Below are 16,256 nucleotides of genomic sequence, written 5' to 3' on the forward strand. Positions count from 1 at the left end.
AGTAAATCCTGCACATATACTTATTTATCAGAGCTAAGTGATGAAAATTCACAAGTAAGGCCAGCTGCAGTGGAGGATTAAGTATCTTACCTGAACAGTTTGAGCATAGCCCGTTATAGTTGATTAATTGTTCACATTCTGTCCTGTTCTCCCTGCAGAGCCGGCCTCCAGCTCCCGTCCCGCTCAGCGCCCCCGGCACAAGCTCTCGTGGTCGCGGTCGGTGCTGAGAGTCCTGCTCTTTGTGCTGTTCTGCATCCTCTGTACTCTGGCTGCCTGCAAGCTGACGGAGCTGCAGCATCAACCTCTGTGTGTCAGCGTGAACACCCTCTACGAGGACGTGGTGGCTGCTCTGCAGAACCACAAAACCCTGCAGAACATGCTGCAGCACAACTCGAAGTAGTGACTGTCCTGGATGGGCACTTGCTTCATCAGCATCTCCTTCCACCATCTACACAGCCAGAATTCCTATGGAATTGTGTTCTGATGAAACTGCTTTGAACCAGTCAGCATTAGTTTGCTGGTCCACTCCACAGAGCAGAGCTATTGTTCAGACCATCTTTGTTGTGCATGTTTCTCAGTTGGCCTGTAACTCCCATTATTTGTGCACGTTAACCTAAACTTGTTACCGCTCCTTGCCTCAAAGTGGTGTCCACCAGGATTGTGAGGTACAGGAAGCTAACAGTCTATAGGAATGGCAGCCCTCACATCACCTGGGTGAGACAGCTGCAGCTCTGAGCTGGAGGTGGAAGGTTTTTAATATGTATCCATTCCTTGCTCTCATTTCTGTTCGTGCTGAAATTGGTGATAACGGCTGTATGGGAATAATACACTAAGGCCCCACTCCAGGACCAATCACAAGCATGTAAGATGGCTGTGCATCCCTATGTTGGAGCAAAGAGGCTGATGTGCTATTGAAAGGAGCTGAAAGTTTTCAATACAACAGTTTTCACAGCAATTTGTCTGAACTGGATGTTTATGTTGTTAACATGGTTTTAATTTTGAATTAGGCCTTTTAGGAACAGCCATGAATTATTTCCAAGGACATGGGAATAATTCCTGCCTGCTGCAGCTGCAGAAGCAGCACTGGGTGGCACTGTGGGAGCACTGCTGGCAGCAAAGGGGACGGCTCAGGGCTGGGGGAAGGCTGGGAGGTTTGGTGATTTGCACCTCAAGAGGAAAACTCAGCTCAGCAATGGTCTGTGAATTATTTAGAATTTCCTTTAAAATTATTTTAAATAATTAATTTTAAAATTTCCTTTAAAAACTCTCATCAAGCAGAAGTTTTTCATATTCTTAAGGGCTTTGTGACTACTAAAATGAACTGCAAGTTTCAGAGAATCTCTGCTACAAACTCCACTGAGACATCCTACACTGGTCTCCAGAATCTCTCCCTCTTCTCATACCTGGGATTATTGCTGCCAGGAGCAGTGCTATGGGGAAACCATCACAGCAGTAAACTTTTCTGTAACCCAATGATAAGATTGTCCCTGAATATCACACAGGAGAGAGCAGCAGCACAAGTATCAGATAAAAGGAAGAAAGGGCTGCCTCTGCCTTAGGAGGGTACATGTTTTCAAAGCTTCCTTCCAACACCTTTAAGCTTTGCTTTGGGTGTCTAACTCATCCCATTTTTCAAAAGATGCTTACTTCCTATCCAGAAATGTTCAGGAAAATGACCAACAGCATCTAAAGCAATGTTTCCTCCATGTAGCCCTTCCTGCTAACATCCAGATGAGTGTTGCATAGGTTGGTGAGTGCCAGCTTTATGTAATTTATAGATTCGGGTCAGCAGCACTTCTGACCAGGCCAGGGCCCCCGATGGATGCCTGGAACGAGCAGGGCAGGCAGGGATTCTCCCACTGGAGGCAGCAGGGTTCTGAAGAGTTAACTTCCACACATGGGAAGTGGCAGTTTAAGTCTCTGAGCACTCATCTCAGCAGTGCAGTTACAAAAACCCTCAACTGTATTTGTGTGCACCCAAGTGCTGACGGCTGCACAGACAGGCCATGGTCCCTAATCTAATTTAAAGGAGGCTTTTTCTGCCAACTGTTTAGACCTCATAATTCCAGCACATATAATCAGATTTCAAGACACTCTCTAAATTAAGCCGTCTGGAGACTGAATCAGAGCACTCTAAACTTATATCTCAAAATTAGTCTTACTCATTCCCATCTGCTACAGCAGAACAGTAAGAGGCTGTTTGTGAGGTAAAATTATTTCACCTTGCTAGATGTTCTATCATCAGAATTTGTCCCAAAGGAGGGAGAAGGTAAGTCCTTGCAGTTCAGCAGAGCAACAGGAAATATTCCTTTCAACAGAGGACATACCTGTCTATTTTCAAGATGCCATGTTAAGGAGCAAAGGTTATTCTTCAAAATTATTTATTTTATAGAAATACAAATAAAGTAACATCAGTACTATAAGCTGTGTGCAACTCACGTGCTTACGGAAGATGTTCACCATCTTTCTTCTGTAAACTGCTATTCAGTAACTTTATCCAACTTTTTTCCTGCTACAATAAAGTCTAAATGTGCTTCAAGGACCAATGCGTGTTATCTAAGCACTTCTTCACAGAAGAAAACTGAAAACTTGACAAACGGTAAAATCCTTATTCCCTGGAGCTACCCAGTGAAATCCAAAACTGAACACTTAACTGGACAAACAGTAAAACCCTTTATCCCTGTGCTACCCAGTAAAATCCAGACAGAGGTCAGGATCGTGGGAAGTCATCTGCAGATAGATGCGTCGGGAGAGTTCCGGCCCAATGCGCCGGGAGGTGGCTGTCACACCGTCCCCACGGTGCACAGGGATATTGGCCAGCATGTTCTCCCGCTCCTGGTCCGAGGAGCATCTCTCATAGGCCTAAAAGCAACACAAAGGGAACAACGGGATCACCCACTTGCATCCACTGCTCAAAAAACCAATCAAAGCTATGCGCCTGTACCTGCTCTACCCTTCCACAATGTCAACTCATTTCTCACTTGGTCTCTGCCCAAGTCCCATCTTGAGCTTGGAGAGTGGAGCCAGTGCTGCTCCCACAGTGAGAAGCCAGAACACTGGATGCCAAGGAATCAGTTCCTTTGCTAACTAATTGGACCACTCATACAGAATCACTCTAATTTAATACTGATTAAATGACTTCTTCCACCCCCTGCATGAGCTGGCTGCCTGCACACAGTGCTGGGTATCCCTCAGGCATCCTCACCTGGATCAGAAGCTGAGGAGAAGGGTAGGCAGACACAATAGCCTCAGCCATCTCAGAGCTGACCCGGTTAAATTGCTGTATCTGCCTCTTCCAAACTTTCAAGAGACCCTTTCCGGAAGGATCCACCTTCACCCCTCCGCAGCAGCCCTTCTCCAAAGAGAAAGAGAATCCTGTGTTCTCTCGCTCTCGCCTAGGGAGAACAAGGAATGAGGAAGCAAAGGAGACAATGAGGCTGTGAAGAAAATCCTGGCCCTGCCATCTGTTGTCAAACAGCCAGAGCACCATTCCTCCCGAGCTGCCAGAGACACGACTGACATCAAAGGAAACATCAACAATTTGACCCTGTTTTCTTTACAGACATTACCAATTTAAGACCCAGATTGCTACTGAAAAAGAAACAATCCTGTATTCAGCAGCAATCCTGACATAAGCCAACTTGCAGACAAAGTGGTAAACAAGAATTCACCTTCTGGCTGTCAACCATAATAAAACACTTTCAGATGTCATTTTTAATGACATCTCATCTCGTCATGGCTGACATGAAAATCCAGCAGTTGCTGTGACAGGAATGACAGGATTGCATGAGATTGCACAAGATGGCTTTCTTAGCTATCACTATGCAACAAGTTGCTGTCTTCCCTTATCAATGGAAAGAGCCAAGTGGTTCATTCTCAGGCATGTCTCTTGGTTACACACTGGAGAAGAAAAGCTGGCACTCTTGAGAGCCAACCCTACCCACATTCCCTTCCCACTCCAAAAATCTGACTCAGAACAAGAGCTGTACTTGATGTCAAGGCTCCAGTGTGAAACCCGAAGGTGGTGAGGCACTGGAACAAATTGCCCAGAGAAGTTGCAGATATCCTGTCTCTGGAAGTGTTCAGTGCCAGGTTGGATGGAGCACTAAGCAATATGGTCTAGCAGGAGGTGTCTCTGCCCGTGGCAGGGAGCTGGATTGGATGATCTTTAAGGTCCCTTCCAATCCAAACCAGCCTGTGACTATGAAACCAGAGTCTGTCCTGAACCCTCTGTGGGCAGGACATCAATTTCAAGAACAAGTCCTGCACTGAAGGAGCTGCAATAGCAGCTGCTCTGTCACCCACACCTTTAAAAACCATTATACCCTGTGTTGTACCTGCTATTCCTTCCCAGTAGCTTAAAGTGCAGCCTCTCCAAAGGTAGGATCAAACCTCCACTGCTTACTCACTTGTACGGTGCCTCAGCCACAGCTTTTGTGAACATAGTGGCATATTCCCCAAGCTCCTCACTACTCTCAAAAATGCTGATTTGGACTTGTGTGCTCAGCTGCAGATCCACCAGGGCCTGTGTCACCATTGGGAACAACAAATGGCACAATCAGTCTTGTTGCATCAAATTCTATTTCTGTCTGAAGCAGAAAAGGGTCACAAACATCCTGCTGTAAGACAAGAACCTTCACTCTCTTTCCATTTTGGGAACAGTTAACTTAAAACACTGAAGTATTTAGAAGCAGTCTGTCTCCTGACAGTTAATATCACCTCAGTGTCCCCTGAACTGTCTCAGCTCCTCTGTGGCTCTTGCTACAAACAGGCCTCCACCAGTGAGCTTTGCCAATGGGCCATGAAGGGCAAGAGGTGCTGAGACTGACATCAGTATCCAGGTGAATGAGACACATCAGTCTGTGTGGGAGCAGGTACATGACTGAGCAGTGGGGAGCTGAAGCCAAAGAGCTCTGTCCACAGACTGATGGACTAATGAATAATGAAAGCCGCATACTCCCATCCACAAAATTGTGTGACTGGGTCAAATGTTCAAATACTTGGAAACAAGAGATGATGGCTGCATGTCTGTTTTAAAAGCACTCACTTCTTTCACATCCTTTCTGGATAAGTCCAGGCCAGAATCCTTAACCTCCTTTTTTCTCCTTTCTCCCCGTTTCTCTTGATTCCCACTCGCTGCCGTCTGTCGCGGCCTTTGTTTTGGCTGAACTTGGAGAGACCTAAAAAGGGTAAAGTAAGACTAGGGTGACAGTCTGGATGGACCTTTGCTTCTCCTTCTGTATAAAAAGTGATGGAACAGTTCTGGAAATACCTCTTATACTCCAGTCTTTGCTAGAAGGAATTAACATATAACCTATGGCATTTTTCAAGGCCAGAGAAAACACAGAAACATTTGGAAGGAAGAAGTCTGACCTGAAATAATTTTCTACTCCAACTACTGCCAGAGCCAGAATTCTCCCAGGCATTTTCTCCATCATATGAGCTACATAGCTCTGCAGGGTCTCCTTCTGCCTTTCTGCACAGCCATCAGCATTCTACAAAGATGAATGGGAAAAAAAAGGAGTTAAACCATTTTGAGGTATACAGAGAAGCACAGCAAATTATTGCCCTTGGTTGTAGGTCTGCAGGTGAGTCTGCTCACCCTTGCTCTTCAGGGCAAGCAGGCAATACTTGATCCCATGTGAAGTTAGAGCAGAAAGAAAGAAAAAAGTAAACCCACTTGATGTAACAATGTAACTCTTCAGGAATATATAAAAAAATTTTAACTAGAGAAGAAAGCTTGTCAGAACTTTACATTATACAACCCATTAATGGCTCCTAAAGCCAGATTTCGGTTTCCTGCATTCCTCCCACATCAAAACCTTCCTGCCCCTAAGAGGGATGACAAAACACTGGTTTTGCATCAAGGCATGTTCAGGAGCACAAAAGTCGTAAGTGTTCTCACTTGCTTGTAGCTGTGAGCCATGGACAAAAACTCCTCCAAGCCAAGCAGAACCAGGACATTTGGTTCTTCTGTCCATTCATCTCCTCCTCCCATCTGTTCAGATATGAAAACAACAAGCCACAGTCTGTTTAGAATTCACTCAGGCTCCCACTCAGAGCTCTGAGCGGGGAGATTAGAGGGTGTTTACTTGGGTTGCTAAATACAATTACTAACGACTGCAAATAATACATGAAGAAAAGGGCAAGGTTATGAAAATTTTGCTCGCATACCTGTGGTGATACTCTCTTCCTCCTCCAGGTGATGCTGCAGGGAACAGCGTGGTTCTCAAACACACAGGAATAACTGGCAGCCTGCAAAGCACTAAGGACCTGCTCGCCACCTTCTACCTGTAAGATGACTGAAATCGATGCACGAGTCAGGCCTCCAGAGAGAGGCGACAACAGTCAGTACAAGGCAGGCGCAGGCTGTGAGGACAACTACCTGGATCTAGCACCACTGTTATGTATTTCTGACACTCTCCTGGCCGCTGAGCTTTCAGCATCTTGGCAACGGCTCTCTTCCTCTCTTTCTCCTCCTCCTGTTCCCTCCTCTTTGCTTCTTGCTCCTTCCTTCTCTGCCACGCATTCTGGCAGATTGCCTCCCGTTCCTTCTGACTATACTGTCGCTTCTTGAGAGGGAGCGATGTTTCTGGCCTTTCTCTGCTTACCGGGGGGCTACTGGGCCTGTCTGAGTCGACTGGCAAGGAGCACAAGGAGGATTTCTCAGCACTGAGTGTACCATTCTCACTATCACAAGCCTCTTCCCCGGTCGGCGCCAGGATTTCCCGCAGCCCCTCGCTCTCAGGAGCCATCAGACCACCACTAGCACGAAGCCCACATGGCTCTCCCGTAACGCCAGCGCTCAGGTGGAAAGGCTCAGGCTCCGCTCCCACTCTCATCTTGACCCTCTCATGCAAAGGGACGACGTCCATCACTTCCTCATCCACCTCTTCGCTCTCGCTGCTCACCATCTTGACAACCTCTACCACTTCAGCATCAGGAGATGGCGGCCGCGGGCGGCTCGACTCGCCGAAGCATGGGGACGGCTGCAGCAGGTAGGCCAAGGAGGGCAGGTTCTCCTCCTCGCTGCTCTCAGACGCCGACTCGCTCTCCGCCATCCCCCGTCCCCTCAGAGGCACCCGCACCCGCCTGAGGGGAAAGCCCGCGCCGGCCGCTGGTTGGCCCGAAGGCGCGTGCACTGGGCGGCGATTGGTCGGAACGCTCGCGACTGCGCGAGCTCGAACCAATCGCCGTGCAGTGCTCGCGCGTGCGTGCCGCCTTCCCAGCGGGAAGAGGAAGTCGCGCCATCAAGATGGCGGCGCTGGGACGGCTGTGTGAGTGAGGGCTTGTGTCAGCTCAGTTCCCTCTGAGGCGTGGGGAGCGGGGGTCTGGCCGTGGAGCGGGAAAGATGAGCTCAGGAGAAGGTGGCCCAGGGAGGTCACCCCGCGGGATGTGGCGCCCCTGTTGGGATGTCATCGCTAGTAGCGCGAGGCTGACACTTTCGCCTTTGCCTGGTGATGCGATGTGGTGATGGGCGGGTTTGTGCATGTGAAACTGTAACTATAGTTCGTCTTTGTCTTATTTTCTATAAATTGTTAAGTCTCAGAGGCTTTAATTTACTAAATGGGACATCTTCTGAAATCAATGTGGTTTTGTTTTCCTCAACAATATTTCATTATTTCATAGAGTTATGGACAGGTTTGGTTTGGAAGAACCTTAAAGATCATCTTGTCCCAATTCCCTGCTGTGGGCAGGGATGCTTCCATTAGACCAGGTTGCTCCAAGCCCCCTCCAACCTGGGCGTGAACACTTCCAGCGATGGGATGTATGTCCAGCTCACTGAGTATCCGTGATGATTTAATTGAATTAAACTAGTGGTTTTGCTCAGGTTAAGGAAAAAATATAACCACTGTTCTGCACTAACCTGCTGCTTAACAAGCTAAATAGAGGGATTCAGAAAAATTAGGTTTGGCTCCTAATTGTATGAAAGGTGGTACTGAAGAGATTTTTAAGATAACGATGATGATGTTCTTTCTCCTCACCTAGTTCTAACCACTCACCATACAAGCCTGGTTGCTGTCAGATGGGCTTCTAAGAAAAGCGGGGGCAGCTCGAAAAACCTAGGTGGCCGCAGCCCTGGGAAACGCTATGGGTTCAAAAAAGTCGAAGGTAGGTCTGAGTATCTTATTTGCATTTCACTGGGTTTTTCACAGCTTCTCTCCCTTGGTACATGTCAGTTGCTGAGTCTTTCAGGAGAAGGTGTGCAGGGCAATTTTCCAGGAGAAAGAGAAGGGGAGGATCAATGAAACCTAGTGTTCAAGGGTCGTTGGTGGGAGGGCAGGGTGAGTCAACTCCCCCCACCACGGCTGCCAGCCAAAATTGCCTACAGAAAACATACTTTGGTTCTAACTTTGCCTCTCCAGAGAGCTCAGGAGGAGGGGACACTGTGGGACACCTCATAACTGCACTGCACTTTCCTCCCACGCTGGGTGGAAAAACTGAGCATTTCCAGTGTTTACAAAGGAGAGAATTAAGAGGCTTAGCAGAAGTCAGAGTGCAGAGTCCTGCAGTTGAGTGCTTAATAATTACTAGCTTTGCTAATGGAAACACATCAATATAAATGTAATAAAACAAATGCCTTCAGCAGCCAGAAAATGCCTTGTAGCCTAGAAGCAGTCTTTCCAGAAATTTGACTTTTTGCTCCAATCTATCCATTGCCCTTTTATTTCCTGCTAACAGCATTTTTGTTCAGATGCTTTTAGCATTTGAAGTCATTTTTCCTTAGAAAATGCCTACAAAAAGCTGTGATTTGTAATTCCTGGAATCACTTGTGTTCTGCCAGGGCCCTGGGGAGCTGTTTCTCTGCAATCTGACTGTGTCACTCTGTTGCAGGTGCATTTGTCCATGCAGGAAACATTTTGGCTACGCAGCGGTTGATCCGCTGGCATCCCGGTGCTCACGTAAGGCCTTTCTTTTTTCTCTCCTTGGTTCCCAGAGAACAGTAGTCCCCTGCAGAGGCCCACATTCACTGCCTCCTCTCTTTCAGTCTCATTCTTAATGCTCATCCCTGTGTTCTTGGTATTAGTCACAGAGCCTGTTCAGAGCCTCACCTGTGTTCACGGGACTCAAGGAAGGTCTGCAAGTAACAGATATCCTAGAACACTTCTGTGACCTTACTGGGCACTTGTGCTTCAGGGTAGAATGGGCATCTCATGTCTCATACTGAGCACCACTGCAAACTGGTTGCTGGAAGCAAGTTATGTGCTTTTATTTTAAAAAACAAAGCAACTGATGCTGTTGAAGCCAGGATATCAAGTAAAGCAGACCAGTGATCAGATCTGCTTTATCTGTGGATCTCCAGCCTCTCTGTTCTAATGCTCCTCATCCTCTCCCAGGTGGGGATGGGCCGTAACAAGACCCTCTATGCCCTGGAGGATGGGATTGTGAGATACACCAAAGAGGTCTACGTGCCCCCACCCCGCAGCAGCGAGAGCAGGGATGTGATCTGCCAGTTGCCCAAAGGAGCAATCCTTTATAAAACTTTTATCAGTGTTGTTCCTACCACGGAATTAGGAAGCTTCAAACTCGTCACCATGCTGTGAACCTGCTGTGTCATGTGGGCACTGATGGAAAGGACAGACCACTACAGCTGTATGGCATCTGAAGACAAGAGTGGCTCTGAAGATACCATTTTAGAACTTGGTTCTGCTCCTGAAGCGCTCGTGATCTGTGTTCTGGCACTGAAATCACCTGCTGGTATTTTTAAGAGTGTTGAATAAATGCTGTGGGGCAGCTGGAGGTCTTGGCTGCTCATGGAATGTGTTCCATGGTCATTTAGTATCCAGAGAGCCTGGTCTGTTGTGCCACTGGATGAATTCCCTCTACAGTCACTCTTGTGTCAGTACTTGTCCTGCTAATAATTTCCTCTATTTTTGCTCATTTCTAGTCATTACTGTTCTATTTGTACCTTAATTCACAATACTGCAGAACACATCTTTTTCCACATGCACCTAATGCTGTGTACCAGGAAGCTGGATTTTTCCCTCTACTTCACTCACCTCAGTGATTAACTTAGATATATGAGTGTTACATTCACTGGCCATGTGAGGCAAGTTCACAGGCCTAACACTAACTCATTACTAAGTTCAGAGGGTCTGGCAAAATGCCCAAATCTGGATTGGTACTTGGAGCTCAGCAGCTAGAAGTGTATGATAAAGCATTATCCAGGGTACTCATCCTTTTATCTTTAAGTCGTTATATGATATTTTTGAGCTTGTATTGCTCAAAATAAAGGAGCCCCCATGTGTTGTGCCCAAACCAACTGATCTCATTTTATCTACAGGTTTGTAAACAATTTGAAACATTGACTCTGCAGTAGAAAACAGGTTATCAAAAGCAGTAGTGTAAGGGCACCGGTGTTGCCATTATTTAGACAATTTTTCTGCTCTGCAGATGACGAGGTGAACTTGGTCAGCCACATGTGTCCACCTGTGCTTCACAGTCTTCATGTAGACCTCCATCCAGCTGTTGAGTCCATGCATCTGTCCTTTCCCATCCTGCAAATCCAGTCCTGTGGTTCATCTTGGTGGTCCATATTTGGTTATACCCATGGAGCCCCTCCAAATCCATGTGTGAGGTCTGTATGGTACTGCTGTCGGTCACAGAGGCCGTTGGTGCCAGAGCACATCCCTTCTGCCACTCACAGGTGAAGATTTCCACCTGCAGACAATCCAGATACAGTAAAACACTTGATAACCTAAGAAACAGGTGAAGCCGCACAACACCACCAGTGCCTGAGGTCTGATCCTTTGTACAGCCAGCAGTGCTGCCTCACAGAGGTATGAAATGCTGCTCCTGAGGAGCTCTGGCCTAGCAACCTTCCCCTTGGCTTTGCCCTGTGCAAATCCAGCAGCTTTGACTTTGGTGTTTGCCAGAGAAGTGTGAGGAGACGTGCCTGGTTCCGCTGCTCAGCGTGGTACCCAGCAATGGCTCTGTGGCTGTCCTTGTGCCACAAGAAGGATGTCACTGATGGCTGGGTTGGGCTTGCCTGTGTCTCAGCTGATTGTGGATCTGGGTGAAGGTCTGGCCATTCCCTGTGGAGGAAAGTAGTATCCCAGGCACTTCTGTTGCTGGCGGCACAGGAAGCAGCTGTACACTGAGGCCAAGGTCTTACACCGCAGTGTTTCGCTGAGTTTGGTAGCTGAGGGGGGCATGGAAAGGGTCTGGAACACCATGTCTGTCCAAGGTCTCTGAGCTTATTCCTGTTCCTGAGAAAGCTGGAGGATGCCTCAGAGCATGCTCATAAGGAGGTGGCATCTATTGAGGAGAGAGGAAGAGCATTACAGCGGATCAGAAATAACCTGGAGATTATCCCACCTCTTCTTAACAGAGCAGATGAAAAGACTCACAACCACCACCAGCCTGAAATTAAACCCCGGCAGTCCTCCAGCACAGCTGGCTGTAGGCTGGGAAACACCTGGAGATGAGAGCATCGATCTGGAACATGGCACAAACCTGCTGAGTGACACATTTTTTCCCCCCACACTCTGTGCCAGGTTCCTGCTCTTCCCTGTTCCCCTTCAAAGACTTGGCAGAAGGCCAGAACAAACTTGACTTTTGTTGAGAGAGGGCTGTCATTTGTTTTCCCTTGAGTAAAGAAAATTTACTGGGATTTACACGAGTACCTACAAACCAGGTGTTGTACCCAGGCTTCAGCAAGTCTCACTGTGCACAGAAAGGAACCTCCAGGCTTTGTCACATTTATTTTGGCAGAGCTGGGCTAGCTTTCTCCCCACAGTTGACTGGAAGTGGCATGGGTATATTGTGGGAGAGCTTCCAGTGCTGTTCTTCAACTACTTGTCTTTGGAGCTTTACTCTCCTGTGCCCTCGCTCCCCAGCTTTCCTACAATCACAGAATGGCTTGGGTTGCAAGGGACCTTAAACATCATCCAGTTCCAACCCCTGAATGGGCAGGGACACCTTCCACTGTATCAGGCTGGTACTTTTCAGGCAGGTGTCCTTAGCTAAAACTCCAAACACTTGAGTGGCAAGGGCTGACTATGCCAGGCTTTATGGTACAGCTTTAAGAGGTCAAAATCCAGGTAAATCAGTGACCTTTTAATGCTTTACTCAGGGTTTCAAACAGTTTTGCTCTTCTTTAGACAATGAGGTCTCTGAATGGGAGTGTCTCAGGGTGCTGCCACAGGATCTACTTGGCAGGATGCACTCACTTTTTCCTGTTCTATTGTGGGAGGGAAAATCTTAAATACTGTAACAAGCAAGCCTCTGCTTATAAATAAGCCATAAACACTTCAAGGTTTTAGCAAGGGGTCTCCCCAGAAGTGTCCTGCAGGGAGAAGGAAGCAAGAGCCCATGAAAGCCTTAGAGATCAAAAAATAACACTCCCAGCTAGACTTGTATGGAGCAGGTGATCTGAGGTGCCCGCCCTTTCTCCCTGGGGCTCTGCCCTGCCTCCTGATACAGGCATTTCTGCAAATGCACTGGGGGAGGGGAGATGGATCATTAACCAGCACAGATGTACACCAAAGGAGCCTCCTGACATACTTTGTGCTTTCCCAGAGGTAAAAGCTATCGCGGAAGGCAATCACAGAGCACAGAGTCCTCATCTACCACCAACTGCTGAAGCAAGACATAGATATGGACCACAGCGGTGACTGCCATGGGCTTCTGCCAGCCCCCCACTGCAGGGAGGGGAGCTCACCTCCTGGGATGGCTCTGCCCATAGCCCAAACCTGTCGACAATCATCTGATGGATTTCCCGCTGGCGATCCTTCTTTCGCACGCTCTCGTAGCTCGGCAGGCGGGGCTGCTCCCAGGATGGCAGCTGGTACGTGCTGGGGGGTCCCACACAGAAGAGCTCGTCTCCCTAGAAATGCCCATCCCCAGAAAAGGGTCAGTGTTATGGTAGTTCATCATCTAGTGTTCTCATCACTAGAAGTTCATGTCCTGATGCAACCTAGAGTTAATTCAGGGTTCAAAATTGTAGGTACTTGTAGGCTCCTTTGAACACCCAGAGAGAATATCCACCCTCCCAGGAGGCAATTACACCATGACCTTCAGTGCAGGATCCCAAGCCCCCAGGATAAACCACTGGCACTTCATGCCCCAACATCTCAGGGCACTGTGGTGTCCACTGTGGTGTCCTCTGCAATATTCCTTCCCTCCACACGCCACCTATCCCCGGATTTTTTACATGCTGGCAGCACTTTCCAAAGTTGTGCGATAGCACCAGAAGAGGCTGCCCAGCACCTTTTACCCCAGGCAAACCCCATAACCAGTGTCTTTCCAAGTTCATGAGCACCTTTGCTGTCTTTCCCAGCCAGCTCCCAGCAGGGCCCCTGCCATCACCTGCATGCCAGGGTTCTCAGCACTGCTCTCCAGCCGTGAGGCTCCGTGCTGGGGTCCCACCAGCTGCTGGCTGCTGCGGAAGTAGGGCGGGGGGCGGTCCTGGAATGAGGAGGACATGAGCAAAGCCAAAATCCCTCACATCTTTCCCAGCAGAGAGCAGAACTCAACCAGCTCTCATGGAACAGCAGCACCCTGACAAAGGAAGAACTGCTCCCTTTGCCCATGTGGGTCCTGCAGCTCTCACTGCTGGCAGCAGCCCCTGCCTGTTTAGTAACACCAACAGTTCCAGGTCCTCCTCTCTGGCAGTGCAGGTCTGCTCCAAGGGCTGGAGCCAGCTGGAGCAGAGCACAGCCAGAGCACAGTCTGGGCCCCAGGGCAGGGTTTCACTGAAAATCAGCAGAACCAACTCTTTTTGGGGGACAACAGAAAACAACCCAGCTATTCTGCTGGTGTAGATAAGAGCTCCATCACATGCTCAGGGTTACAGAATTTATAAGCTCTTATCTACTGAGGCTGTCATTTCAGGATAATGCAGCAAGCAAATCTGCAGGGCAATAGCTGTGCTGTTCCCAACCTATCTCGCTCCAGTTAAACTGGATTCCCTGTCAAGGTGTTGAGCAACAGTGAGCAGAAATCCTGTTCACAGAGAACAGCCCCTCAAGCCAGAGGCAGGACTTGAGCCATGGCTGTACCTTGCTCTTGGAAAACCCCATCTCTGCCAGCAGAAAGCAACCCAGAGATTCCCAGGGCAACCAGGGATGCACAGGGAAGACTACGAGGATTTACTTCTGCTCTTAATAACCAAGGAATTTGGTCCTACAGCGCAACTACAGAAGCTGCAGGAAAACGGCACCCAGCTGTTGGTTCAATAGCTGATGAGCAAAACCAGTGCAACTATTCCTGCCCAAAAGGTAACTCACATACTACAACTGCTTCTCTTTTTCTGAAAGAAATACATTCTATGTATGTTCCCTTTCCATGTGTAATTCTTTGCATCCATCCTTCTGCACTGTCCTTTGCTAAAGGCAAGATGCCTGCTTGAAGTTTCCACCTCAGAGCTCAGGGAGCATCCCAGACTGCCTCAGGGAGCAGCTCCACAGGGCAAGGGAGCACAGCAGCAGGGCCCACTCCCTACGTGTTCCATGGGCAGGCAACAGGAGGAAGAGAGGGAAAGGAGTGGAGACAATCAGACAAGGACACCATCAGTGCAACCTATTTTCACTGTGATTTCTGCTGGGGACTTCCCAGCTGGACTATTAGATTTGCCTTTCACAGCATTAGTCTCTCCACCCCTTGCTAGTGAGGCTGAATGTCCACTTTTCTCCCAGGGACTGCAAAGCCCTGCAGCCCTCCCCTCAAGAGCCATCCTTGCAGCTCTGGAAGCTGAGCTTTCCCCAGGCAGTCGCTGCCACAAAAGCAACGCTGGCTACACACGCTGCTCTTTTTCCATCAGCTTCCCTAGTTGAAAGCCAGCCCCAGGAAATTACAGATGCAAGTGAAAGGGCTTTGTGTCTCACTGCTCCTTCCCCAGGAGCTGTGCACAAGAGAGCCAGTTGTCAGGGATGCGGGTGGCTTTGTCTGCCTTTGCCCTCAGCTTTCAGCTCCCTTCCCTGCTGAGCCTCTTCCTATAAAGCACAACCCAACCCCACACATGACTGTGCAGGGGGAGGAGACCCTCCCTCCTGAGCCGTGTGGAGAGTCGGGAAGCCTTTTAGTGTGGAGCCTTGAAGATACAACCACAATGGCACAGCCAGGCAGGACTGGGTGGGTGGATGGATGAATTTCGTGCAGAGTGGGAGCAAGGAGGTGGCAGAGCCCAGCTCCGTTTGGAGGACCCAAGTCCATCAGCAATCCCAGCCAGGCTGCAGGACGGTAATCCAGCAGTGCAGCCCCACAGACCCAGCACAAGGGAACAGGAGCTCGGGGGACAGAGAGGGACTCGTGGGCAGGAGGAAGAGAGGGAGGACTCGGAGGACACTCACATACTGGCTGGGGGTCTGGAACAGGCGGCAGGAGCAGAGGAACTGGCAGCACATGGGGTCCCGGTGGTACAAGAGCAGCAGCACGATGAGGATCGCCACGATGAAGACGGAGGTGGACACCGCTGCCAAGAGACGGGAGAGGCGAGAGAACCGGTCGTTCGACGGGCCCCCGGGCCTCTTCCTGCCGCCCGCTCTCGCCGCGCGGCTGCCGCTTGGAGAAGCCCCTGAGAAGCCGATTCCACCTGCTGCCCGTCGCAAGAGCGGCAAAGCCGCTTTGTGCCCAACACCTCTCTCTCCCTACGAGACCGGGAACAACCTGCAGAGCCAGGAGGGGCTCTCCCCATCCCGACCCGCGGGGACCGGCACCCACCGTCTCTCGCCCGGGGCTCTCGGCTCCCTCAGCATCACCGGTTCGCCAGTGTTCCGGTCTCCCGGGAACCCGCGGAGTCCACCAGCACCGCCGGCCCCTTCCGCCGCTCCGCTCCGGCCCCAATCCGCGAGCCAGCGAGAGCCCCCCGGATTAGGACCGGCTGCTGCAGCAACCAGTCCCCCGCCCACCCCCAGCTATCGCCTTATCCGCACAGCCGAGAGGCACCGGCAGAGGACGGTCCCGCCCGACAGCCACCCCCGCTCCGCTCCCGGCACCGCCGGAGCCCCCGCCCGCCACTCACTGGCGGCGATGACGATGGCCAGGACATTGTTGTCCATGCTGGCGCTGGTGGTCGCTGTGTGGCCCGAGGCGTCCGCGAGCTGCGCCATCCCGACCCCGCGGCCGACAGCCCCGGCCCGCCGCCCGCGCCTCACGGCCCGGGAGGGGCGGGGCCAGGGGCGGGGCCCGGGAGGGGCGGGGCCAGGCAATGGGGCGGGGCCATGGGCGGGGCCGGGGGCGGGGCTCCCCCTCCGCACACGTGTCAGGGGCAGCCCGGCTCACCCCTGGCCTCCTGCCGCGGTTACCAGAGTCAC

The 16,256-nt window shown here is 50.1% G+C and overlaps 4 protein-coding genes across 5 annotated transcripts in view; 2 read left to right on the forward strand and 2 right to left on the reverse strand.

Moving 5' to 3' along the window:
- The window catches only part of LRRC59 (leucine rich repeat containing 59), a 159,989-nt gene that overhangs the window by 3,327 nt on the left and 140,406 nt on the right, over positions 1-16,256 (forward strand). Inside the window, exon 7 of one of the 2 annotated variants that reach the window (XR_010744982.1) lies at positions 159-801. Coding sequence is in view for 1 of the 2 variants with exons in the window: in XM_066331950.1 (XP_066188047.1) it covers positions 159-400 (242 nt within the window). In the remaining variant the exon portion in view is untranslated. Of the gene's footprint in view, positions 1-158; positions 956-16,256 lie in introns of those variants that run through there. The other variant, XM_066331950.1, reaches the window with a different exon arrangement.
- On the reverse strand, positions 1,846-7,076 carry EME1 (essential meiotic structure-specific endonuclease 1). The gene is made up of 8 exons (XM_066331943.1): positions 6,386-7,076; positions 6,175-6,302; positions 5,906-5,998; positions 5,374-5,495; positions 5,048-5,180; positions 4,410-4,525; positions 3,206-3,395; positions 1,846-2,862 (listed from the first exon to the last, which is right to left on the reverse strand). Exons 1-8 carry the CDS (start codon positions 7,059-7,061, stop codon positions 2,686-2,688), a joined length of 1,635 nt encoding a protein of 544 aa, XP_066188040.1. The 5' UTR covers positions 7,062-7,076; the 3' UTR covers positions 1,846-2,685.
- MRPL27 (mitochondrial ribosomal protein L27) lies at positions 7,214-9,761 on the forward strand. The gene is made up of 4 exons (XM_066331952.1): positions 7,214-7,277; positions 7,990-8,112; positions 8,836-8,903; positions 9,339-9,761. The coding sequence occupies exons 1-4, from the start codon at positions 7,256-7,258 to the stop codon at positions 9,543-9,545; spliced, it is 420 nt and encodes a 139-aa protein (XP_066188049.1). The 5' UTR covers positions 7,214-7,255; the 3' UTR covers positions 9,546-9,761.
- Positions 10,248-16,076, reverse strand: LOC136369241 (uncharacterized). The gene is made up of 5 exons (XM_066331951.1): positions 15,965-16,076; positions 15,294-15,415; positions 13,312-13,410; positions 12,665-12,829; positions 10,248-11,259 (listed from the first exon to the last, which is right to left on the reverse strand). The coding sequence occupies exons 1-5, from the start codon at positions 16,050-16,052 to the stop codon at positions 11,113-11,115; spliced, it is 621 nt and encodes a 206-aa protein (XP_066188048.1). The 5' UTR covers positions 16,053-16,076; the 3' UTR covers positions 10,248-11,112.

Source organism: Sylvia atricapilla, chromosome 18 (assembly GCF_009819655.1).
Source record: "Sylvia atricapilla isolate bSylAtr1 chromosome 18, bSylAtr1.pri, whole genome shotgun sequence".
Lineage (NCBI taxonomy): Eukaryota > Metazoa > Chordata > Aves > Passeriformes > Sylviidae > Sylvia > Sylvia atricapilla.